Source organism: Archocentrus centrarchus, chromosome 9 (genome assembly GCF_007364275.1).
Source record: "Archocentrus centrarchus isolate MPI-CPG fArcCen1 chromosome 9, fArcCen1, whole genome shotgun sequence".
NCBI classification, from domain to species: Eukaryota; Metazoa; Chordata; class Actinopteri; order Cichliformes; family Cichlidae; genus Archocentrus; species Archocentrus centrarchus.
This window is the reverse complement of record NC_044354.1, coordinates 9,515,827-9,542,039: the sequence shown is the minus strand read 5'-3', so window position 1 is coordinate 9,542,039 and position 26,213 is coordinate 9,515,827. Positions and strand designations below refer to the sequence as shown.

Below are 26,213 nucleotides of genomic sequence, written 5' to 3'. Positions count from 1 at the left end.
TCTCTCATTTCTCTCATATGATTCCTGGAAAGCTGCAGTATCTTGTTTGAAAAATGTGTCCAACAGGGGCTAGTCCAGGCTTTTTTAATTGTGGTGGCATATGTTCAACCAAGGCATAGGCAAGGAGGCCTATGGGAAATCAGAAAATTCAATCAGAAATAAATACAGTGTTGAAGATTGGCTGAGAAAACACTGTACATGATTTATTAAGCAGGGATCTGTGCCCTAACACAGATGGTAATAAAAGTAGCAATGCCAAGGACTCTGAAAATTGTTTTGATTAACTGTTTTGCATTTTGGGCTGTGGAAGAAAGCTGAAGCACCCCACAGAAAGAAAACGCAAACTCCACAGTGAAAAGCCCTCACCAACCATGAGGTTTGAACAGATTCTTCTGATTCTGTGAGGTAACAGTGCAAACCACTGCAGCATCATGCCACCCAGAGTTTAGTGTAGACCATGTGCCGAGTAGCATTTCACCTCTGTTCCTTGCCAGGCTACAATGTTATACTTGCTGTTTATTAGACACTCTACTGTATTTTTTGAAATTCAGATCAAATTGATCTCAAAAGTCATACATTCACAATTTATTCCAAGGGAAACATATTAAGCATACAAAAGTTCATGGCAATCTATCCAACCCAAAATTGTTGAGACTCATCACCCAAGGAACTCAAAGGATGTACTGCATAGAAAATCACTAGATTTTTTTTTTTTTTTTCAAATAATCTAATCTGCATTTAGATAAGCATAACCTGCAGATCAGGGTACCAGTAAGGTAATGTCCTGGATTGTGAGGTTAAAGAACCAAAATGTAGACTCGGGACTCAAAAGTGACAAACAAAAGCTGGTAGATTCGCTCCAGAAAAGGCAATAAATGAAGGGTAATAAAAGCAAAGCAGCTATCCAAAAGGCAACAAACAGGGCGCAGGAATACAGAGACTTACAGTGAAGGAACAAAAGACAATCTGAAAAAGGCTACAGTGAAGATAGACTATTTATACACATGAGGGTAATTTGGGCTCAGGCAGGCAGCAAGACGCAGGTGTAGACAATAAGGGCAATCAGACACCGGAGGAAGTTACAAGATACCAACGATGCATGATTACCAAAGTAAAGTAGGAATAACTGAAATAATAAATAATAGAACTAAAGAATTATAAATAATAACTAGTCCTTTAGTCTAGTTATTATAAATAATAACTAGACTAAAGGACTAAAGGCTCAAGAAATAAACTCAAGCACCAAACTATAGAATTAACTAGAGCTCAAATATAACAGCATACATAAGAAAATAAAATGCAGGCTGCAAATAATAATAGAAAAACACTAGAAATAATAAAAACTCTCATGACAAAACCCACAGACCACAGCAGGTAATGTGAGAGGAACTCACATGCTTAAAATGTCAAACCTGATTTTAGTGTGGATCACATCCTGAAAACCTCTTCTTCACGAATCGAGGACATTTGATGGCATCTGTCATTCAACCCTAGAAAATCCAGCACAGATAGTCACAAAGAATTAGCATTCTGATGACTGTGCATTGCAGCAATTTGTGAATTCTCACATTTGAGTTTCAGAACTGTTCTACAACACTAGTGTAAATCTGGCCACAGGAGACTTGGACTTTAAAAATCATCTGGCTTGCTCTTGTAGGAAGAACAGCTATCTCCTCTGCAGGAGATAAAACAGTCGGCCAAGGCAAACAGGTCCCAGAATGGAGCTGAACTCCAGCAAAATGTTCCCTAAACCACCCACCTTGTTGCTTCTGCAGAACAGAAGGAAGGAGGTATGTTTTGTAATAAAAGTGGGGCTTCTAAATCTTTCTTCCAAAAAAAAAAAAAAAAAAATTGGCAATTTTTTGAGGGGGAATAATGTTATTCATCTGCTTCTAGATGAATAAAAATATCAATAATCTCATGCCTGTTTGTAATCTTTAATTTAGCTAGCTATTCCTCCCTGCTTCTAGTCTATATGCTAAGCCAAGCTAAGGATCTTCCGGCTGTTTCATCATATTTAGTACACAGTGCATGGGGTTCATGTTATTATCAAAATGCCAGTGACAAAAGTAATAGGTGCATTACTGAAAGATGCTTTTAAAAAATGCCATTCAAATTCCATTTGAAGCAAAACTAATCTAATGGCTCCATTTTAAAGTGTCTCATGATGATTTGACAAATGATCAGCAGAAACTGATGCATACGTTTCTTACTCAAGTCAGGTATTTACATACCTCCGGTAACTTTGACATCAATTTGGCAAACAGAGCTTATTCATTCCTGTTACACACATACACATAGCAGCAAACATAAGTCCACGGTTAAACGCCTTTCAAGGTGTCTGAGAGGCCTCAAAGGTAAAACTCCCATTTGTCTGAACCTGGAGTCGAATCAGCACACTATGTGATGTTTCCTGCAGATTTATTCTTGAACTCCCTTTTTCATAAAGAATGTGCAAATCTGCTCCCCTGGATCTCACTGGAGTGCATGTGTGCGTATGTGTGTGTCCCATGCAGTCATGTCAACAGAGCAATCATTCATGTAAAGGAGAGTATACACTTAGAGGGTTTAGCTCTGCTGGCAGGTGATGATGGACAAGCCTTTCAGGGAACAAGTGAGGGATGGAAAGAGGGAGGAGGGAGACAGATGGTTGGAAAAGAAGGACTGGAACAGAAAAATCCACAAACCCCTTTGTGTAATTCTCCTTACAAGTGTATGTTGCTGGTAAGAAAGCAAGGAAAGTTTAAAAAAAAAAAAAACAGCTTGAAATTTTAAAAAGGTAAAAGCTGTCATTGTATAGTGTATTTTCACTCCATTGTCACCCTGCCTGGTTAGAGAGCCATGGCCAAACAAGCCCCTTTTCTCTTGGTCAAGAGGACAGGTACAGGAAATAGTCATTCATTAACAAGCTGGAGCTCATTAGCTTTGGTGAAGTACTCTTCAGAATATGTGCAATTCCACCTCTGAGGGCAACTCTGAATGTGTGTGCATACATGTGTTTGTGAAGGGGCTTAGAGGTGAGGGGGGCTAAAGGGTAAGGCAGGGCCAGCGGAGGTGAGTGTGCAGGTTTGGTGACCTGGGGTCTTCCAGCAGATGAGGGAAATGCTGGTGAGAGAGATCTTAAGAACATTAGAACTCGATGAACCATGTCGCTTACAAACAACCATGGGGTCGGCACAGATAATTTACCTTTCAGCATATTTTTCAACACGCTGTTTTTCATTAAATGACTTTTAACCTGCAGAGGTTGCATTGTGATTTTCGTGAGAATTTAAGAACTTGAAACCTCTTTTTTTTTTCTTTTTTTTTTCACTGCCACATCACAATCTGCATGCAACACATTACCTCTGCTCTGAATTCTCATCAAGCAGCAACGTAAAAAAGTCAAGTCTAGTTAGAAAAGTTCAGGACATGATACACAACATGCTACCACCCACTTTTCCAAGTACACCCTGTCATTTGTAAGATGTCAGCCTGCAGTTTTGCACTGGCTGGACAGGATGCAGGAGAGTTGTGTGCCTTTATTGGCTTTAAAAGATAATGACATGCCTGCTGCCCACCGTTTACCGCTGATCCAGGGTCAGTGAGTTCCTTAGCCTCCTTGAGGTTCAGGTTCAGACTGTAGCTTAGGAAAATAGCTCTTGTATTTGTGGTTAGAAATACCAGAAAGGACACTTGTATTTTGATTGAAGCACTTTCCTCCAGGGTGGCTAAAACTTTCTCTCACAACTCTCGAGTATGAGAATAAATAGCTGCCACCCATGCAGTTGACAAGGCGCTTGTACTCTTTCACCATCAGTGCAGCAAGCTTAAGGCCACATGCCCTTTTTCATTACTCTGAACAGGCCAGCTGTATTGTAACTACAACCAATTTCCTTGCAGTCTATAAAGCTGTCAATCAAAATCATGCAGAATAGAGAGTGGAGGTGGCGGGGGGGGGGGGGGGGGGGGGGGGGGCTGTAGGGCTCCAGACCAGATGTCAGAGTTTGAAACTGCAGGATGTGTCAGAGGGAGGAGAGAGGGATGGAAGGAGATCATGTTTATCTGGAGAAGAATCAACTCACACTCAGACCAAAGCAATCATTTTAAGTTTCCATTTATTAAAGTTATGAACAAAAAGACAAATAAGTTATATTTTTATTAGTTAGAAATCTATCAGTGTTTGAACATTAATATTTAGAGAGCTAGTACAATTTCTACTTTCATGACTAGCTTTTGACAAACCCATAGAAACAGCTGATCGGAACATAATACTGAAGGGGAGGTGTCAATGTTGTCTAACAAGACAGTTAGCAATGAAAGTGTGCACCTTAAGGCTTTTTTTTTCTGTTATGGTATATCATTACATATAAACTCTTTAAAAATATACTTCTGTCAAATACCTTGACGACTACTATGTACACTACAAAAATAAATTTTCATATAAATAAATTATATGGCATACATTTATCTTTGTAACTGAAAACAGCATACATCCACGCCAACCGAGACCAGAAAGGCAGTCTGGAAGAACCAATGATTTTTTTTTTCCTTTTAAAATCCTCTAAGAGCTATGATGAGACCTGTAGTGTAAAATGTTATATACTCTTTTTCCTATTTAACATTAGTAAGCACTTTATACAGATCAAACTCCATTAATGTAAAAACATTAAAATGTAATAGTGTTTTTTTTTTTTCAATAGTCATAAAAATCCCTGCATTTGTTATCCACATCAAAACAATAATGAAAGAAAAAAAAACATATTTTATATTACAAAAATATAAATATCACAATTGACCAAAAACAAACAAACAAAAAAACATTTAGAATGAATAAAATAGTTGCCAGCTATGATTCTCTCCGCTACTGCCAATGTGACATTGGGAGAAAACAGAACAAGAAAAAAAAAAAAAAAAAAAAAAGAACACAAAGAGAACAACCTATTTCATGCAAGCAGCTGATGTAACAGGAGGAGAAAAACTGCAAAGACTTCTGGGAAAAGCTACAAGTGTTTAACAGGATGTGAGTGTAAAGTGGAGGTTTTGAGGAAGGTGTGTGCAGGGTGCCAAAGGGGCCTGGAGAGGCTACGAGTACACATGCAGATATAAAATGGCCGTTGGTGGTGGAGAGAGGGGCTGGCGGTGTAAACTCTGACCCCTGAGGCTCTGGGCTGTGCAACACAGCATTTTGAGTGGAGACGTCCAATTATTGTCATGGCATTAGGCTGTGGATTTTTTTGTGAGATGAGGATAGTGGGGACAGCTGTTGGCAAACTGGAGCCAGCTCTCTTTACTGTCACTAAGACGAGCATAGGCAGTAAGATGAAGAACTCTCACACATACACAAATGATTATACACACATGCACATTGTTAAACACATGGAGCACATTGTCAGGCCATATAGGGCTTAGCCCTTAGCAGGCTGCATGGGCTAGCTTACTGGATGGACAGAAAGAGCTACTTTAGGCGAGTTATTCCTGTGAAGTTTAAATGCAGTCAAGTGCCATGTTTAATTGGGTCATACAGTATACAGATTTTTTTTTTTTAGCTTATCCACTAGATGCAACCACTTAGGGTGCAGAGTTAGCACCCCGTGTTAACCCTGTTCCAGAATCAGTAACATGAATGTCCCTGTAAAGGTAGAGTGAGTTTCTGAGGTGGGTTTACTGCTCATAAGTCAGTATATAAGACGGAACCTGTTTTGAGCCTGCTAGGGTTAAACAATACATAACCTCGTACAGTAAAATACAACCAGCTTAACAGACAGTGATACAAAGCTGAGAGCAGAAACAGGTTCCAATGCCGAGGCGATAACAAAACAAACCAACCAAACAAAATAGATCAAAATTAAAAAACAGCTTTTAAAATTCTTCATATCAGCTCATATTAAATAGCACGCATAGCGTGTCAAGTTAAACAGTAAATGTTTCATAACTACCACAGGTTTGTGATAAAAATTAATAGTTTTACAAGCGTACCTTTATACAATAATCACTCACAGATAAACACACGCACACACACACACACACACACACACACACACACACACACACACACATATATATGTAGCTTGGTTTGATAAGTCTAACAGTTTCCCTCATATTTTAAATGAGTGTAAATGTTAGTCAGTTTTGAGGATGTATCTGATGTGTAAGCCAGAAAATGATGACGCTGTTTCACATTATACAGCCCTACACACACACACACACACACACACACACAGATCACTTCTTTTGTTTAAAGAGACATTTGCATAGAGTTATAAATGTATATTTTAAAAATATTGTAAGCAGCAACAGTGAATGCTGACCGGTGATTTTTGCCAAAATGAAGCTTTCTAATGGCACAGATCCACAGATAAGTCAACAGTAATCAGAGATCTATCTCTCTCCCACGCGCAGACACACAAACACGCACTCATGTACACAACACAAATAATATGGCAGCCCCAGTCTGTTAACATGAGGAGTTGTACAGCTCCTAAAATTATACCTACTTTATGTTCATATTTACATATGTATACATCTTTTAAATATAGATAGAAATATCTAAGACAATAGTCCACTGGGTTACAGTAAGAATGAGCACCATTATGGCAACACTGGCAAGTTTCTCGCTGCTTAGGTTGGGGGTGAGCCAGGTTGAGCTATGCTGGGCTGAGTTAGGCCAGACTGGGTCAGCTGCTCAGTAATACAGAAGAGTCCATCTTTGGCCATAGTACTTCTGTGCTCCAGACCTGGAAACAAAAAGGAGACTATATTGTCAGTACTTTGTGTTGAAACTAAAAAGGACAGTTGTGCTACAAATGGATCTCCTCAACCAGACTAGATCTCACCTCAGCTAGCTCGTCTGCCACTGTTGATCTCAGCTGCCTCAAACTCCAAATCTTGGAGCTCCATGGCCTCTACTTTGACTCCCCTGGTCCCTGTGTGGGTGTAGAGTGGCACATGTGGGTCCTGGAAGGCAGACTCTGGCCCCTCTGTCCCTGATGGGCAGTAACTGTCTGTTGCAGTGTATCCTGGATAAGTGGAAGCAGCGCTCTGGCTGGACAAGGGGGGTGGGTGGACTGCAACTGTGACTGAGGCTGATGCTGTTACCGTGGTGATGGGTTGGCCATACGGGGTGGGGTTGGGGTGTTGGTGTGGGAGGTGATGACTAGGTTGTGGGTTATGGGAAGAGCGGCCTCTGTGGCCTGCTGAGTGTTCTCTATGGCTGTGTGAGCCAAAATGGCCCCCAGCCTCAGTAGCAGTTTCAAAAGCGTCCATGCGCGGCCGGGCTGGGGGCGGGCCCTGCCAGTGCAGCTGGCTCTTGGGGTCCCTACTGCTGTTTTGAGTAGATCCATGCTGGGTAGCAGAATCACAACCCTGAGAGGAGACAGACTGCAGAACAGAAAAACACATTTAAAATTAGTTTTCCATTTCTGTAATGTGACCAGAGACAGATAATATACAATCAAAAGAGTCATACAGGCAACACAATATGGGATATTTTTCTTACTGAAGACACAGTATAGGCTGGAGGGTCAGGCTGTCTAGCTGAGCGCCTATGTCCTGATGCTCCCCTCCTAATCTCCTCTGTCCTAGCTCTGCCCCTGCTGATCTGGAGGTGGTACTGCTGGTCCTCTGCTCGAGTTTGTCCTCTGTGTGAATGCAGGTTGTAATTCTGCAGCTCCTGGCTGATACCGGATGCTGTGGTGTTTGAGCTGTACTCCGAGTCTGACGAGTCTGAAGCTGCACCAGAGGTGGTGGTGGCCGCAGTGGTGTGCTGAGGATGGAGTGAGAAATGGACCACATGAGGAGGGGCCTCTGGAGATGGGGTTGGTAACCGGCTACGACCATCAACTGGTGATACCTGAGTGGTAAGCAGAGAGAGTTATTATATATATTCTGGCTTTCTGAACTTAAAAAAAGTCAATTGTCCTGGGTAATTTAGATTTTCTTGCATTTTGCAAGTTCTTACCTCTGGATAAGGTCCAAAGTATGATAATAATACTGGGAGCAGGACTAATCCATTCAGTACTCCAAGGACTGTTAGGATGGCTAACACTGCAAAGAAATACCTGTCGTACAAAGAAAGAGTTCACAAAGGGGAATGAACTTTCATATCAGCTTTAAATAAATAAACATAACATTTTCTTGTGGCCTTCTCTGTCATACAACATGAAAACATTTATTAAAGCTATAAGATTTTATCAACGTCGCCAACACAGGCACACAAGAAGTGAAATGGAGCAGGCTGAAGAAACAAAGAAAATACCTGCGCAAACCACAGAGGTTTAGACGTGGGGAGACATGTGCAAGATCAACCATTACACATGCCCAAAATAATACTTTCACAAAGACACCCGCCACTCCCAAAACACCCACACACATGCAGACACACACACAAACCCCCCACAGACTAGGCTGGCATGCACTGCAGTCTTGAGGAGCAAAACAGAAATGTACCTTGTGCGTTTCTAAGTCCTGCCAAAGAGGGTTAGTCTTAAAGAAGCCGCGGAGAGAAAAGAAAGGGGAAACATAATTAGCCAGAGCTGGTTAATTCAAAGGCACGGGAGGAAAGGGAAAAAAGACGAGGGGGAGGGTGGGGGGGTTATTGGGGGTGAGGGTACTCTTTCTTGGGTGTGTGGTGTATAAGCAAACAAGGAGAAAACAAAGCAGTGAGGAATGTGTGTGGGGGGGGGGGGGGCAAAGGAGAGCAAAAGTGGGGGGGTGACATTGGGGCATGGGGGGGGTACAAGAGGACAGGGGCCTCTCTCTCTCTTTCCTCTCTAGCTCAAAAAAAAAAAAGCAAGGAGCAAACAAATGAAGTGAAGGGTATAGAATTTAAACAATTTACTCTAGGAAGAAGAGAAGGGGACCCTCAGCACCACCCCTCCCTGGCCTCTCTCCCTCTCCTTTCTTTCTCTCTCTTCCTCGCTTTTTTCTCTCCCTTCCTTCCAGCTAAGCCCCTGTGAAATTCCCGGCCACTCCACAAGCCACTCCGTCTAATTAAATCTCCAATGTATCAGGTAAGACTCCCCAATCTCCACTCTAAATCTCCCTCTCTTACTAACCCTGCTTCCTTCATTATGGAAGCCACCCCCCCAATAGCCACCCATTGGTTTTCCAGTGGAAGCTCTCAGGTATTCAGGGCCACACTATGAATGCTTTTTTTTTTTTTTTTTTTGACTCTTGACTATATTCTTTGTTTGTGTGCGTGGGTGGGTGTAAATAGGAGCTAACAAATGTGTAGATGTGCTGTGCAGCTGGGCCTCAGATTAAGTGCACATTCATAACTAATCCTTGTGTTGTGTTATAGTGGGGTGTGTGTGTGTAGAGAATGAAGAGGCACTGCAGAAAGGACTATCCACAAGTAAGGAGCAAGGGTCCATGTCTACACAGCAGGGGGGGGCCTTTCATACACAGTTCTAGAAAATTGAATGACTGTGAAACAGTCTCTTTCTCATCCTTCCACTTTATTTACATGACAGACAAGCTAAGATGGACTCCAAAAAAAAAAAAAAAAAAAAAAAAATACAAATTGTTGCAAAGCTACCCAAAAGATGGATGAAGTGACTTATAGAAACTCAGACTTCTCAGGTGCAGCCTGCAATGATGAGATCAGCAAGTGGTATTTTCACCACCTGTTGTTGCAGGAATTTTGACAGGACTGCCTGCTGTAGATGGTTGTGTTAAGGTGATAGTATTTTGTACTGACTGTTAAATTGGGGCTGATGGAAGTCTGGAACAAGGGAGGATATAGCCTTAATTAAGTCAATGCAGGGAGAAAAAGAGAGACTGCATTTGCCAAAGGCGTCAGCTAACTATCAGGAATTGTCCTAGGATGATTTGGAAATTGTTTTAATGTATCTACTTTTCAGAAAAATAACTGGTAGATGGAAATATGAAATTTGGGTGCTAAGTACACTGGAAGAATCGAAAAAGCTGGCCATTGCTCCCAGAGGCTGTGTCAGCAGACTAGCTAATGGAATACTCTACATCAGAAACCAACACGGAGCAGTAAACAAATACTTACATCTACAAAACTGTGTCTTAATCTGCGAAATGGAAGGTAGTAAAGTAAACTTTTTAAGGATACTTTATTGGTACAAGTTTTTACACAGTTGAAATTTAGTCACCTTAATAATAACAGCATATTTAAGAACTTGGTAGCAAATGGACACGTTACAGCCATAACGGGCCTTTGATTAGCTTTCTGGTAACACTCAAAAACTGAAGTGTCATAGACATGCAAATCACACTTCATAGTTTTAAATGCCACAGATCCTTTATCTGCTTTTATTTGATTATCATAACTGTTTCTCAAAGCTGACCTGAAATAATTGTGCCATTACTACAGCTAGCATTTCCACACACACCATCAGGAGTGAAAGCTTTTGGAGAAACATATGCACACATATGTACGTGTGCACGTGTGCAGCCCACATACCAGGTTGTATGCCCCGCCAGGCTGTTTAGAGTGAAAACATTCACAGGGCTGATGGGGAAAGCCAGGGAAACATTTCTTTCGGCACAAGCAGAAAAATATGAGCTGGGCCTGTTGTTATTGCGCCGTCTTGGGGCGCTGCTTTGTTTGCTCAGACAACAGCAGAACCTTTAAATGGAGGCCCGAGACTGAGCCAGAAACCAGAGCACGCCACTGGAGGTGAGGAGAGGTCTATAGGCCTCTATAGTTTGTATGTGTATGTTTGTATGGGTGTGTATCTGTGTGGACTCTTACTGGCAGGCACACCATCATTGACCCCCATGATTACAGGGTCACGGAGCAGGTTGGTGTGTCTATATGAGGGGGGACTGTGTGGGTGTGCACAGATGAGGCATGCGCATATGAATGCTTACAGATCACATGGATTTCAGTGCTTCCAGTTCTCAAAAAAACAGGCCAATACAGCTACCTCATCCAGCGGCAACCAAGGATGCACGTACATATAGCCATGCAAAGACATGAGCTACTTTAAATAATGCACTGAGGTCTGGGGAAACTTCTCAAAATAATATAGAGTTTGAAAATATACAGAATTCTTCATACTCTTACTTTGAATGGCAGCTGGCTGCTACCTTTCAGTCTGACGCTTAAGAGGGTGCACACAAAAAAGCAGCCACCTGCATGGAGCCCCGGCAGTGTGTCGGTTTTAATTTCCACTTCTCCTGTCTTTGCACAGCTGCCCTCTTGCCCCCCACTCTGTTACTCCTTTCCGTGCTTATAAATGTCTAGTGAGGGCAGTTAAACCAGTTGAAGGAGATTACAAAAGCCAGAGGTCTTTCCTGCTCTCTCTCTGCCCCTCACTCTCTTTCACTTTGCCCCCCCTCTGTCACCTCCCTTACAGCCCTTTTCCCCAACCTATTTTTGACCTTTAATTTTCAATCCTTCCCCTGGTTTCCCCTAAAACATCAGGCATGACGTGACATTATGAGGATGAAGAGGCAGACGAAAGAAAAGACATAAAGGATGAATGTTTGTTTGATGCGGTTTCTTAGAGATTATCCCCAGAAATGGACAAAATAATAATAATAATAACAGGATTGTTAGTGGTAGCGGGAAATGGATGAGGTTTAAAGAGAGGCAGGAGAAAAGCGCAGCTGTCATGCATGACTGGAGTCTTCCTGTGTGGCATACAGATCTTGGTCTACGGTCATTATTTAAATCCTATATTTGAATGAATGTAGCAGTTTCTTGTAAGTGATTTTTTACTGACCTGACAATAAAGTCAAACTCAGAGCCTGCGAGCATCAGGATGCCTAAAAATGTAGAAAAGGCTCCATCGAGCACCGGAGCAAACATGTGCTCCAGTGCCAGCACTGCCCGCTTGTGACGATCCCCTATGGCTGTCAGGAATGCCTACAACACACACAGAAAAAGAAGTTAGGAGCAGTTATGATTAGAAAGTAAGTAAAAGAAACACACACTAATGTTGATTCATTAATTCATTTTTTAAGCCTACCAGGGCCACATGGACGGTAAATTCCACTCCGATGCCCACAGAGGCGATGAGAATGACAACAGGGACGGCGCTCAGCTTGATTCCCATCAGCCCCATGAAGCCAAACAGCTCCACAGTCATGAGAGAAAGCACCAACACCTGAAGGGAAAGAAAGAGTTTCTGTAAGAAATGTGTGTGGTTGTTCAATCTACAGGAAGCTTTAGTTACACCTGCCTTAAAAAAAAAAAAAAATAAATAAAAAATCTGCACAAACCAGTCTTTACAGCCATTTTATGTTCTTCATCAATTCAAATGTTTTTGTTTGTAGGTTTTTCATGGCACAAATGTCTTTTTCTCTTATAAATTTGACTTCAAAAGATCATAACAATACCCTTTATTCAAAATGATGAGAAAATGGCAGTTAATCTAGCAATATAATGCACATTTGCTAGGTGAAAGAGGTGAAAACTGTCTGTGAGAAGTAGGTTTAATTACCACAAAAGGAATCAATCTACTTTATGATCTAGCATAAACAAATCACTGTTCCCTGCATGTGCTGTGTGAACTTACATTTGACCTGGACTTTGACTGCATACAAGACAGATGAGGCAGAGAAATAATACATGAGGGTGATATGTGTGAATATCTCTGAGGTATAAATGTGTTACGCAGTAACCATACATGTGGGTGAAATGTGTGTGTGTGTGTGTGTGTGTGTGTGTGTGTGTGTGTGTGTGTGTGTGTGTGTGTGTGTGTGTGTGTGTGTGTGTGTGTGTGTGTAGGCTCCTGAGCAGAGCAGGACAGGAGCTGCCATTATCAGCTGACAGGTGTCAGGTTACATGGGGCCCAAATCCTTTGAAGAGGGTTAAGGTGGGCAGAGGAGGTAGGTATGTGTACGTGCATGTATAGGTGACCCAGCACGGAGTATGTGCATATCCACAAAGGCTATTTGTACTTTGTGATGTGTGCACCACTTTCTTCTGAAGTGCATTTTGGGTGAACTCATCATAAGTGTGCAGATACATTAATAACACGTTACTAAAATATAGAGTTTGAGGAAAAGGTGTTACTAGTTTTAACAATTTTTCTTTCATTATAAGAATTAGTAGACTTTTAATGCTTATCACTTATTCTCTGTGTGAGGTAAATTCTGTACTTTTGTTTATTTCAAGTCATTTTTTTCCCATAGATAATATAAAATGTAAATTGCAAACAAAGACAGAAAGCAGCCAGATTACAATGGATTATGCTGAGACCCATTCTGATTCGAAGTGTTAAGAACAATCAATATCAAGTGGATTAGAAACTAACTATATAAATCTAACAAGACATAATATTTAAACTCTACATGGTTATGATGGGTTTCAGGGCTTGAAGACTTTCAAACGGCTTGAGTGTTTGATATTGTAGGGCTGCCTATAGTTTGGTCCATGACACCTCTCTCATAACTGATGTTTTGATCTTGCTAGTAAGGCCTGGAGACAATAAACATGAAGTCCCCTCCTCCCTTGTTTTAGGGTTCAGGCGGCCTGGCCACTGCCTGTTGTAAAATGCAACCCACCAGAGAGAAAAACCAGAGTGCTCTGTGTACGTGTTTCCATGTGAATTATGTACCTGCGTGTTTAAACATTCATACTGTATGTGTGTGCAAGTATGTACATGTACTCAAAGTGTTTTTGAGAACTGCCTTGTGTATCCGAATGCATGTTTGCAGGTATCCTTGGAAACGTCTCTTCTGAGAGGAGCAAGAGTGGATGAATGTTAGAGATGGAAATAAAATCAAACATTTTATAGGTTTAGAGTGGGAGCCAGTTGCTGGAGCAACTTTTTGTCCTCTTCCCATTTATTTCAGAATTACTGTCTGGGAGTGTTGGACTAGACTAAACAGACTGGTCCTAACAAAACAGCACAAGATAAACACTGGTGACGGGGGCTACGATAACACACACCAGCCCCTTCTCTTTTCCGACTCTCTCCCTCTGACATGCATTCTGGACCACACGCAAAAACCAGGAAATGACAGGAGAGGGAAAAAAATGACTTAAAGCTAAAAGTTTTAAGTAAATAACTGAAAGCTAAGGTCTCTTTCTCTATGTCAGGCAGCCAACTTATCAAAAGGCGCAGGCACATTTTTATCTTTCTCTAAAATTATGTCTCAGTACATCCGCTGCAGTCTAGGGATATATGTGTGTTCTTTGGTCATTATCATCCTTTGTACTTGCAGTTACTGCATTTGTCTAGGTGCACTCTGTGCATTTTCTCTAACACTTACTATAATGCCAGCGGTCCAGGGGTTGAGTAGAAAAAGGGCACAGACGAGAAAGGTACAAGCAAGCACCACGCTGATGGACAGCAGAAGCCAGTGGCGTAGACTAACATACTGTTCCCAGAACAGGAAAGGGTAGCCGTTGGGGTAGGAGGGCAAGCCTTGTCGGCTGTAATTGCTGCAGATGGCCCGTACGCTCTCGATGGCTTCCACAAACTGCGGCGTCTCCCGGAGCCCGTTGAGGTAGAAGGGGAACTGTGCGTATTCGATGGGCTCAGCAGCTGGAACTGGATGGAGAGAAAATCCGATAACGTTAGCAAAACTGTCCACTTGACTTAAAGATTTTTCATTATATGACATTTGCCCAATGCAACTGGTGAAGTATTCACTTTGGGGATTTGGAAGCAAAGACCACACAGATGATAAAGTTTCAACTAAAAAAAAAAAAAAAAAAAGACTGTTGAGGAACATTTAGGAAGTAATCGGATAAATCAACAGTGGCAACAGTGGCATCTGTAGATGACATTTGTCTATTCTGATTTACTCTAATTAGGTTCTGATCACTGTATATCTGCAGAACTAATTGAGACTCTTCAGCCAAACCATCAATACCAAGGCTTTCCCTCCCTAATCCAGCTCTGTTCCAAGAGAAGCTACATCTGTGGATGAACACGCGTGCGTGTGTGTGTGTGTGTGTGTGTGTGTGTTGTGGGGGTGGGCGAGGAGAGTGAAACAGACCTCCATTGACTCAATCCTGGCCAGCCTGTGGCCCAGCCAGGCTAATGAGGGCCTATCAGTTCCAGACACAGCAGACTGTCAGAGCTAACGTTGATTCAAGGTAATTACAATGTCAGAATCACTGCCATTACCACACCCTAACCTTAGCGCCACCACGTTAAGCAGAACATAAATGCGCAATCACGTGTATCTGCCTGTCATGTTGCTACAGAGTCATATTACATGCTGACAAAATATTGCATTCATTTAGAATCTGCTTTTGGTGTAATGAACAGCACATTGATGGTAGTGGCGGTATCACCACCACACTCCACGTCTCCATAACTGCCAATTTTTATTTCCTGTATTTCCTTGTCTGATGCTGCTTTTATGTATTCCACAGTAACTGCAGGGTTAGATGGAAGAACTTGCTAACATGGTACGGCCCATTATAATCTCAACTATAAATTTCCATTAGAACACCTGCAACTTTTGGCAGACACAGATCTAATCCAGGGGGCTTCCGCACAGCCAAACACTTCATGCAGCTTATCCAATCAACTCCACCCCACCTCCACCCCCTCTGTCAAGGACTTCCTGCTTGTTATCCAATTGTGCTTCCAACCCCAATCCTGTCTCACTCTTAACTATCCAATCATCCCCTCCCTCATCGTGGAACACCTTCTTGCACCAGATCACAGGCTAGAGTCAAATATCAACATAAGTATACTTTTTATGTGACTTACAGTCTGTGTGTGTGGCAGGGAAACGAGAGCAGGGTGTGCGCTGTTTTTGGGGTCACTGAGTTTTAATAATGTGTGTATGTGGGTGTAATGGTAGAGCCCCATGGTAGTCAGGATTATAGCATTTACCACAGGCGCTATTAGAAGAATAACAGCGAGTTGCGTCTTGGTCCTCAGCTTTGCAGAGTGAGTTCAGTCATGCACAAATGCACACATATTGCAGTGCTACAGTAAAGTCTAATACCTCACTTAGAGCTAAAAGGACCAATAACTCAAACCACAAGCGGTGACCACTGCTTACATGTACTCGCTGCCTTATGGAACCTGAAAAAGTTGTAGCCGAGACTCATAAACCTCACGAAAGTTAGGCATAAAGTTTCAGTAAGCAGATAATAAATGCAATATGTTTGGCTGTACCTTATAGTAATATTTCAAATGAATGGATTGCCGAACTTGTTGGAGCTAAAAGCATTATTATTTACAATTTCTTCCTTAGCTTGAAAGAAAACCTCCACTCTGTCGCACTGCTATGCATTCGGTTCTCAACTGTCCAATGTGAACATAGGGCGTGCAGACTTACTGCTGAGGCGTGTCTCGGGCATGGAGTCGGTAGGGTCGTGGAGCCACTCAGGAGGGTGTGGACGAATGTTAGCTTGTGAGGCGGCATAGGCCACAGGATCATTGCTGACCCAAGCTGTTAGGTAGATATAAAAAGCTCCAGGGTTGATGATCCCGTCTGCATCCACAAGCCTCTGGCGAGTCAGCTACAAAAACCCACAAATGAGATGAATTAATGATGGTAATTAAACTAATACATTTTGGTATAGTCTCTTACATTGCAGTTTTCAGACACATAATTAATTGAATGCATTGTGTCATTCACGTGTATACTAGTACCAAGCAAAACTTTGAAATTTGAATTGAAATGGAATTATTAGAAAATGGAAAAAATTAAATTGAGGAAAAACATCGGGGGGAAAAAAAAATTGGGGCGCTTGCGGCTGTTAAGTATACACTAGAAACGAAAGGTATTGTGGAAATATGGGATGTTTAACCATAACATTCTACAGGTGAGCTGACCACAGAAATGCTTATTTATACACACGCATGAGTGCAAGAGAACGGAGCAGCTTTCAAAATATGACTCAAATATTAGCCCCTCTCTCTTTCCAACCAAAGAAAAACCAACAAGTCAGACACTGGTTGCCTTTCTGAACATTCCCGTACTTCTGATCACAGCTTCCCAGAATTATCATGCCACATTAAAACATGGAAAATGTTGAATCAGCTTCTCCCTTTACATATAGTAGATATTGGCTGGCCAACCCTCAGACCCAATGTCCTGACCACTCTGAATAAATTTCTAAAGGAAACCTTGCAATGCTCTCCTGTCAAGAAGCAGCTGTTGCTGCTGCCTGTAGTACCAAGAAATCCAGTATTTAAACGAAGGAAGCTTTAATTAGATATTCTGGTTATTGTAGAGCTGTGCAGGTTGTGTTTTGAGTTTCTGGACTTGGACAATCTCAGGTGAGTTAAAAAAAATGTATTTAGTTTTTTTCTTGTTGGCCTTGTTAAGAGAATAAGTGCAATGTTCAACATACATATTGGTAAGTAGGTCCACCACTTTGGTCCAGATTGAATATCTCAGCAATATATAACCAAAGCTGTGCCTAAAGACAAAAATGGTACAATACAAATAATGACATCACTTAGCTTTCCTTATGATAAAATCTCTAAGGGGCTTTGTAACACATATGTTTCAGTTGGTGTGTGATTCTGCGATTCTGCCTTATCGCAGTGTTTTATTCAGCATCGCTTGGCTTGAAGGCGTAGGTCAGTAGGTAGATGCGAATGACTGTCTCACTAAGGGCTGTTTCTTTTGCCCTCCCATGTGGAAACAGGAGTGTAGTCTAGCATTGCTACCTCCTAAGAGGTAAAACCATTACTGCACACCACTCTGCCACTCTCCTTTCTAGGAACCATAAATCCCTCTTTCACAGAGGCAGGGAGCATTCTGGGGGTTGAAGCTGGACTCATGGGGTTAGGTACATGAAGAAAGGAGTAGTTTTTTTTTTTTCTTTTGTGGTGGGGGGTGGGGGAGAGAAAAATTGCTTGAGTTAGCGTAACAATAAAAAAATTGGCTGGAGTCCCTGAGCGCGTCTGTGTGCAGTTAACCTGGTTGTTAACACTGAAGGAAATGCCACCCAGCAAATGGAGTAGAGCTATAAAAATAACACAACATCTGTACAAATGTTCCTCACACATGGTTCTCCTGACCCCTATGGGTACCCAGAAAGCCTGGCGCCACAGATGGACCCTGCCCTAAGAAGAAAAGAGCTCTTGATAGTGTTAGTGTAAGACAAAGCCTTTTTTTGGGACTTTCAAACTTTCAACCTACTCCTTAATCTCTAATCTCAAATACCAAACATTTATCTTTTTATTGCAATATATATATACACCTTTAAAACCACACATACAAGAACCAAATGGTCACCAGCATAGAGATTTGTTAGCAGGGACAAATCAAAAACAGAACACCTCTGCACAGATTCATAGAGTGGCATATCAAAATAAAACATCTAGCAGTGTAATTTACCAGATTTGGTAAAGATCTGGTCCTTATTTTGAGAAACAAAAGACAGCTACTGCTCAACAAGTACATGCACATCAGGAAAAAAAAAAAAGGAGAAACACACATTCAAAACACACAAATGCGCACACAGAGCTGTCTCAAAGAAACCACGTGCTTCCAGCTCCCTCATTGAAAGAGGACACAGCAGTGGAGCAGAGGAAGAGAAAGGGAGGGAGGAGAAGACAGAGGGAGTGAGAGGGAGAGAGCGAGTGGTAGTGTGAGCAGGAGTTTGTGAAGGAGAAGGAGCGAGGGAGAGACAGATTCCAGAGGATCTGGATCGAATTTAACAGCAGGATACTCAACAACTGTATGTCTTCAAGCTGTCACGGGAAGCCCAGGCAGCTCTGCTGGCGGCCCCCACGCCTCACGGCAAGTACACTTCCCTCACAGGCAGAGGAAGTGATGTCACGGGGCCGCACACCAGGACTGCCCCTGTTTCCTGTCAGCTAAATAACTGCTCCAATGGAGTTTATTTGGGTATGAGAATAGCCATAAGAGTAAAAGGGAGGGGTGGAGAAAAGCTTTAATACACATCTGTAGAGCCGTATGACTTGAACACAGAGTTGCACAAATTCCAAATATAAATAAACACAAGACACAGAGTCAAAGTTAATTACCCTTGATGAAAATGAGCTCAGTGTTGAAATGGACATGGCTTGTTTTGTGTTTGAGCTTTGCAGATATCCCGGCCAAGAATTTTGTTTTTATATTTCTCCAGTTTCTTATCTTCTGTTTTCGCGTTTTCCTGCCAAAGAATGCAGCCATGCATCCACATATGTTGTTTTTTTGGAGGTGATACTAAACTAAGAAAAGCATTCAATGCCCTGTTGAAGCTGAGAACATTTACCCAGCTCCACAAACACAATCTTTCCCCTCATTTCCTCCTGTTTCTCCCCCAGACTTTCACATTATCAGGTTGGTATCTTTCCACTGACATATAAGAGACCTGATTTAATCTTCTACTAAGTTCCTGTCTCGACCTCCTTCCGAGACCCAAGGTGCTTGGTAGCTACACTCGAGTCGCTGTTGGACATCAAACACTCATTAAGTACCATGCAGGAGACAGCTTCAACAGCTTTAACATCTCAGCTGGATTTCGTTACATGATTAAGATAACATGCTTTCTTGTTTACTCACTTTTATGTTTCATTTGTACTTTAACCGAGGAGCAATGTCAACATCGCCACCAATCGCAGTGCAGGCCTAACCTTTCAGAAACTCATTGCCAAGAACTTCTTGTAGCTCAGCCAGTACCAAAGATGAAATATGGGTACTCTTCTACCTAAACAGTCATGTGCTGCACTCAAACCATAAATTTTCCCCTCACCCAAAGCAGACTTTCAGGCCACATAACGCAGCACATGCGGCACCTTTTTTTTCCCCTGCAGGTCTCGTAAATATAACAATTGTTTGATTGAATACTTTTGCATGCTGGTGTATATTATGGAATTAAGTGGCTGGGAAGAGTAGGAGTTTTTAATTTTACATGTGCTGTGAATATAGCACCGGCATCTCAGACTCAAACAAATGTCAGACCTTTAAGTCACAGAATGTATCCAACTGCAGCAAATAAGCATTTCTCTACCACCTCAAGGGCTCCACATAATAGTCTGCCCAAGTAGATTCTTTCATTTATATATAAAAAATATATGCAAATATGTTCTAAAATTTTACTTCTTAGTGAATCAGACTAATGTTTTTACTTAGGGCCACAGAATCCAGATTAATAATTTATAGACCCTCTGGGGTTTACAGGCGTTTTTCTGCACCAGTTTGTTTCAGCCATCCAATTTCTCACACTATAAACTGTGGCTGGAGTCACTGACAAAGTGTCAAGCTGAAAGACTTGATGTTAAAGGGAAACAGCTCACTGTCAAGGCCCTGCTATATGCACGTCGCATGCACACAAAAACACACACAAACTGACAAATCGTTTAAATGAAGAGTTAATAGGTTTTTCAGAGGCAGGCTGCAGCTCCAGCGAGAGCTTTAAATTCCTGGGCTCGGTAAAGTCATCACATGAAGACAGACAGAGTGAAAGAGAAAAATATGAATAGAAATGGTTTTAAGCTGGGCGTGGCTCTTCTAGACGGACACGCATGCACATACAGTGGTACAAAAGAGCTTTGAAATTGGTCTGAGTGTCTCTCAAGTCTATCCTCAAGTTGTAATCCATGTCATGCAGTCAGCTTGGTCTACACTTAAATACAGTCTGCATACACTTCCTCACACCTCCACATGGCACAGCATTTTCATCTTGGAACTGCAGTGTACCAATGATAGTCAAAAAAACCCACAGATTCAAGTACCCGAGATTTTACACATACGGAACCAATCCTGTCCACTTGTGGGATGGCGCTAACTTATCAGAGCTGACAAATGAGAACAAGGTTTATCCAGTGCAACAATAATCACTTACCAAGAAGTGTTTATCCATCTAAAGCCTTTGCTTTGAGATCAAATTTTTGTTTCCTTTTAATCATCCAGGGTGCTTTTTTTTTGGCGACTTCTGTGAATTATTCTCTCCTCTTATCATCATAACAGCACCTTCAGTGTGTTCTGGGAACTACCGATTTACAATTTAAGCACTTGTGCTATGTCTTCCTCCATGCAGAAGAGCACTTGTGAATTTAAACCGTGAAGGGATTATTGTAATTATTGTCATTAAAGAAAACTAAATGTGCACATTTGGTAGATGCATTTTTAGGGGGGTTGCATTAATGACAAGAGGAATCACTTATCCACTTTTAAGATGTTTAAATCCTAAACTTACCAGGTTGAAGTTGATCGGCTTGTCCCTGCGCCCTGTCTGCACTAAGAGTTTATACGCCAGGACGCCATCATCAGAGCCATTCCTGTAGTTGTTGTGGGTTATGCGGCCGGCCTCCCAGTCCTTGTCAAATGCCTGCTGGAGACCTGTAGGAAACCACAGCAAAACATACTAGTTAGATGTGGATGTTTAAAAAGGTTACATGCCCTGTTATCTTCATTCTTCCACTGCAACACACAACAAATAATAACCCAGAACAGCAAAACAGAACATAACACCCCAACCTACCCCTAACACTATAATAAGCTTGATTGATTTAATATGATAACTCAGTTCCATTCTCAACCACTAAACATGCCTTCAAAAACGTAAAATCGGCTGCTTTTAATTCAAAGAGATCGTTAGGGGCTTTATCAGTAACATCTGCCTTCTTTTCTATACCACTCTCTGATCCATATGTGTATCGCTCCTCTTTTCTCGGCTCTCCCCCAAGGCCCATGCTGTGGTCCGTCTGTGGGAGATGTTGTTTTGGGTCTCGTTCCTTGGCCTGTCTGGCTCCAATTTGTCCCACCATTGCAGAGAGCAATATCAGGCACAGTTCTCTGTCTTTCACCCACACGCTCCCTGTGTGGTTCCCAGCCGGCTCACACACAGACTCTCACAATGTGTTTTATCGTTAAGAGCAAGGCAGTGAGTGCGTTTCCTCACTGAGAATCAAGCCATTCTTAAGACTGGGTTGAAATGTGAAAAATGATCTTGTTCAACGGTACTTTGCGACTCTCTAGAAAACAATCCATCCAGAAGTGAATCCTGCATTCACTCAAAATTAATTTAAGGTGCTGTGTGGCAGCTGCTATAAACACATTAAAGTGATGCATTTCATCTAGAAAACCAACAGAAAAAAAAAACTAGAACAAGCAGTACTAGTTTAATACGTGCCAATTTGCACTAACGGCTTATTTGCTGCCAAAGGTTTTCAAATACTGCACACTGCCTGAGACCAAGTTGAAAAATATTGCCTCCCACTTCACTTTTCTCCATCAATCCCACTTATGGAAGACACAAGTGATTTTAATCAGCTACTGTCAGTGTCCATTTTTGCAATCCCTCCTACTTCTGAACTCTTGCCTAACATCTTGTTTCCTGCAGATTCATGTCAAAACAAAGAAGAAAATTATGATCTCAAAATGGTTTCATGTGAAAGTAAATTATTTCCATGCCTAAACTATCCCGAACAGCAAAGTTAAATGAGCTACAAACAAAAAACAAAACTGTGATGTCAGTGTAGGGGCAAAAAACACTGGCTCTAAACCATAATGCTACATCAGACCCATTTTGTTCTAAATTAGAAGGTGAAGTTTACATCCTTGTTTGTTCAGGCTCATGTAATACATGGAAATTTGAAAGGAATTTAATGTGTCCATAAAAGATTATTTTCACTAATTCAGTATCCAACCAAATTTTTGCATCATTTTCTCCTTTAGTCACAATTATCTTAGATTTGCTGAATGTCACAGTAGCTTTGACTTCTGACCATCACATAATTGTGGTCAGTTCATCCTTGAAACCAGATGAATGTTCGCATTCATGAGAATGGGATGGAGAACCTGAAAGTGTAATCTGTGTTGAGCCATAAATAATGACTAATATTCCTTTTTATTCACTATGATTCAATCCAGTTTAGGTCTGGTTGAGGTGGTACTTGTACATCAAGCTTAAATGTACCTTGCAGCCAGTCCCTGAAGTAGTGAAGCCACATGCGAGGCAGCTGTCCATTTTCCTCCTTCAGCACGTAGCGAATAGTGTGGAACCTCTGGTGGAGCTGGTGAAGCAGTGGCTGGTTTTGGGCATAATCGGCCCGCTGTGTTACCACATACATGTTGTAGAAGGAGAAGAACTTGAACTGGGCACCGAGGAAGTCATACTCGCTTGTCTCCCTGGGTACAATGTCTGTCAGCTCCAGGCCATCCCTCACTTGGGTGGTCCCGTACAAACTGACTCCCAGCAGGCAGAGGAACAGCACAATCACAACCACCTGGAATCAGAGGGATGAAGATACAGCTTTATCAATGAACTCACGGCACATCGACGTGCACCAATTGCATCTTAAAACATGTTGCATGTTCCAAAAGAGTGAGGAATGGAACGATGGTTCAAATATCATTCAATGCATAATTTAAGATAGATTTTGGGAGCATGTTGCAAAAGATGCAGAGGAGGAAGCACTTACTTTAAATGAATTAGAACAGCAGTATTGCTCAAAGATGATTGGCCAAGAAATAAAAACACCCAAATGACTCCACAGATTTCAATGAGACTACAAAATGATCGTTCAAATTTTCTGCTGTAAACATCCAAATAAATTGACTTTCTGCTTCAGCTTGCATGCACAGTTTTATAAGGTTTACTAACATTACTGCAATTTAAAGGGGGTCAATTTGCATTTTTACCTCCAAATAAACTGTCTGCTTCTTTACAAGCTGTCAGATGCATTTTTATACAGTATATATATATATATATATATATATATATATATATCCAATCTGACAGTATAATAACATTGAGCAACATTTTGTGATGTCAAGTACAGACCACCAAATGAAAGGACTGACCACCCACTAGACTGAAGCCAGACTGGGTGTGTGCGCACATGTGTGTGTGTCTCATATAGGACGTGACCACAATTTCCACCCCCGATTTCCTCCTTCCACTCTACACTCCGGTGACTAACCCTCCCATTCAAATTATCACCATTGTGAGTCAGCACACAGACACACTTTTACCTCATACAGAAGCTATTCCGCTTTTTTCTTTGTCTCCTATTCTACAGAAACACAGAGAGCAACTGAACTCACCTTGGTGGTTGGCTGTAGAAGGAAGGGAGCATATTGCTTCTCAGCAAAAGAGGCCAGGGTCCAGCGTGAGCAGGGGGGCTCGAGGCAGCGTAAGCCCAGTGAGGCTTCTCCGATCTGGGACAACAGGTCCCGTGTGGAGCTGTTGTTCTCTGGACTCTGGCCAGTTGATGAAGCTCCATCACCCTGAGCAACTGAGCTAGCACTTGGGGTCGAGGCAGCAGGAGGAGGTGCAGGATGATGATGGGAAAAGGTGGCAGAACTTCGAGATCCCCCATTATTTCGGCTCCCACTGTTGTTGTTGTTGCTGATATTGGCATGATTGCTGCTACTGTAATACTCGTTGTTACGGTTGGTCCTAGCTGGAGCTGGGTTGATAGGCTGCACAGAGATCTGGGATCTGGGTTCAGCTGTGGTGTAAAAGGCCTGAGTTCGGGGATCGTACTCCGTCCTGAGCTGCACTGTGGACTGCATGGTGATTTGGGTCTGCTGAGCAAAACCATGGCTACTATAGGAAGGAGGGGGGCTGCTGTAGCTTGGGGGAGGTGTGTGATATGAGGGAGGAGGGGTGCGATATGATGGGGAAGGGCTGTAGCGACTCCCGTCTGCCCCATCCAGATATGCCTGGGGCTCCATCTGAATCACACGATTGGCACAAGGGCTGCAGACATAAATAATGTGAAACACTGTCAGACAATACACTGTAGCGAAAGAAAATTTAAAACCAGACCTAATGGAAAAAAATTCCAGTACATACGTACATCTAATTACTAGTTAAGTGTTGCATTACATCAGTTAAAAATATTTATCAGCCCCATGTTATTGTGAATCTTCTCTCCTTTGCCAGCAGCATGAAATATAGGGCTGAGACCCAAGCATGGAATTTAATAGTGTTTGTACACATCTGTACGATAACCGAGCCAATGAGCATGCCCAGGCTGGCAGGCAGACTGGCAAAGTTTAATAAAGACTGAAAAAGATAAACATACAGTCATACAACCAAGCAGTCAAACAGAAAGAGACAACTTTAGCAGTAATTAGTTTTTGACTGAGGGGGATTAAGGTGAAGATATCATTAAAGATAGCTCTGTGTGCACGTTGTTCATTATCACGGAAGAGATCAGAAGAAAACATAAAAAGGTAGAAGAGGAAAGCAGTAACCTTCATCACATATGAAAGCTCTTTTTGTAAGTCTGCATGTGTGTGCACACCTGTAGAAGCAGCAGAAAATGTCAAAACGTCTGTCTTCTCGACGATAGAGATCCATGCTGAGGATGGCGGGAAAGATGAGCAGCACCATGGCAAAGTTAAACACCACCACCACTGCGGCCTGCAAGAAAAACTGCATTGTCGTCCATGCACATGTTGCAAATTGCAAAATTATTTAGAAAACATTGCACAAAGGAAAGAATTATCATTTAACAAAAACAGTGGTGCTCTGAATATATATTAAAACAACAAGCTGAATAGGCTCAAGTGAGGGAAAATTGCCTTTCAACACATTTCCAGTTCCTTTCAAGACAAAAACACTGAGTGTGCAGAGAAAAAGTGAGGCATATGTATGTGTAATAGAAGCCAGTACAATGTTGTGGTTAAGTATTTGAAGGTGGTGCACTGGAGCAGAGGGTGGGGGTTGAGGTTAGGTTGGGACCCTGCCCAGAGTACAATCTGGATATTGCGTAGTTGCCAGACCACTACACACACACACACACACACACAATCCCGTGTGTGTGCCAGACCACCCAAGGAGTCAGAGGCCCGCGGGGCCTGAGGTGATGAGCAGGCGCTGTGGCTATACAGACAACACACACACACACACACACACACACACACACACACACACACACACACACACACACACACACACACCCCTTTCAAACTCACACAGAAAAATGCACATAAACACACGTATCTGTCACCTTAAAAACTGTACAGCCTCCTACTTAAACCACACCATAACACCAACCAGACACACACATACACTCACATCCTTGCCCTCCCTCATTCCTCAGCTCACTACTCAGTCAGCAAGAGAGATATAATGTCAAAGAAAAAGACGTGAAGAAAGAAAAAGCTCTGTAAGTAGAGCAGAACAATTAATTCTCAATTGGCCCACTAACATCCAGACAGATACAGTATGAGTCTACTGACACACACACACACACACACACACACACACACACACACACACAGTGACCATGAGCTGACCCCAGAGTGGGGATATTTATCATCACATCTGTTTTCTGCACATGAACGTGTGTGTTCCTGTGTGTGTGTGTGTGTGTGTGTGTTTCACTGCTCTTATCGGGACAAGATTCCTTTTTTTTTTT

The 26,213-nt window shown here is 42.0% G+C and overlaps 1 protein-coding gene across 1 annotated transcript in view; it reads right to left on the bottom strand.

Moving 5' to 3' along the window:
• Positions 1 to 4,098: 4,098 nt before the first annotated feature.
• Positions 4,099 to 26,213, bottom strand: part of ptch1 (patched 1) — a 48,890-nt gene continuing 26,775 nt past the window's right edge. The window contains 12 exon segments of the mRNA XM_030737498.1: positions 4,099 to 6,716; positions 6,816 to 7,359; positions 7,478 to 7,831; positions 7,940 to 8,039; positions 11,679 to 11,821; positions 11,925 to 12,062; positions 14,176 to 14,456; positions 16,210 to 16,393; positions 21,035 to 21,177; positions 22,757 to 23,066; positions 23,887 to 24,544; positions 25,095 to 25,213. Of these exon segments, the coding sequence (XP_030593358.1) occupies positions 6,817 to 7,359; positions 7,478 to 7,831; positions 7,940 to 8,039; positions 11,679 to 11,821; positions 11,925 to 12,062; positions 14,176 to 14,456; positions 16,210 to 16,393; positions 21,035 to 21,177; positions 22,757 to 23,066; positions 23,887 to 24,544; positions 25,095 to 25,213 (2,973 nt within the window). The 3' untranslated portion in view covers positions 4,099 to 6,716; position 6,816.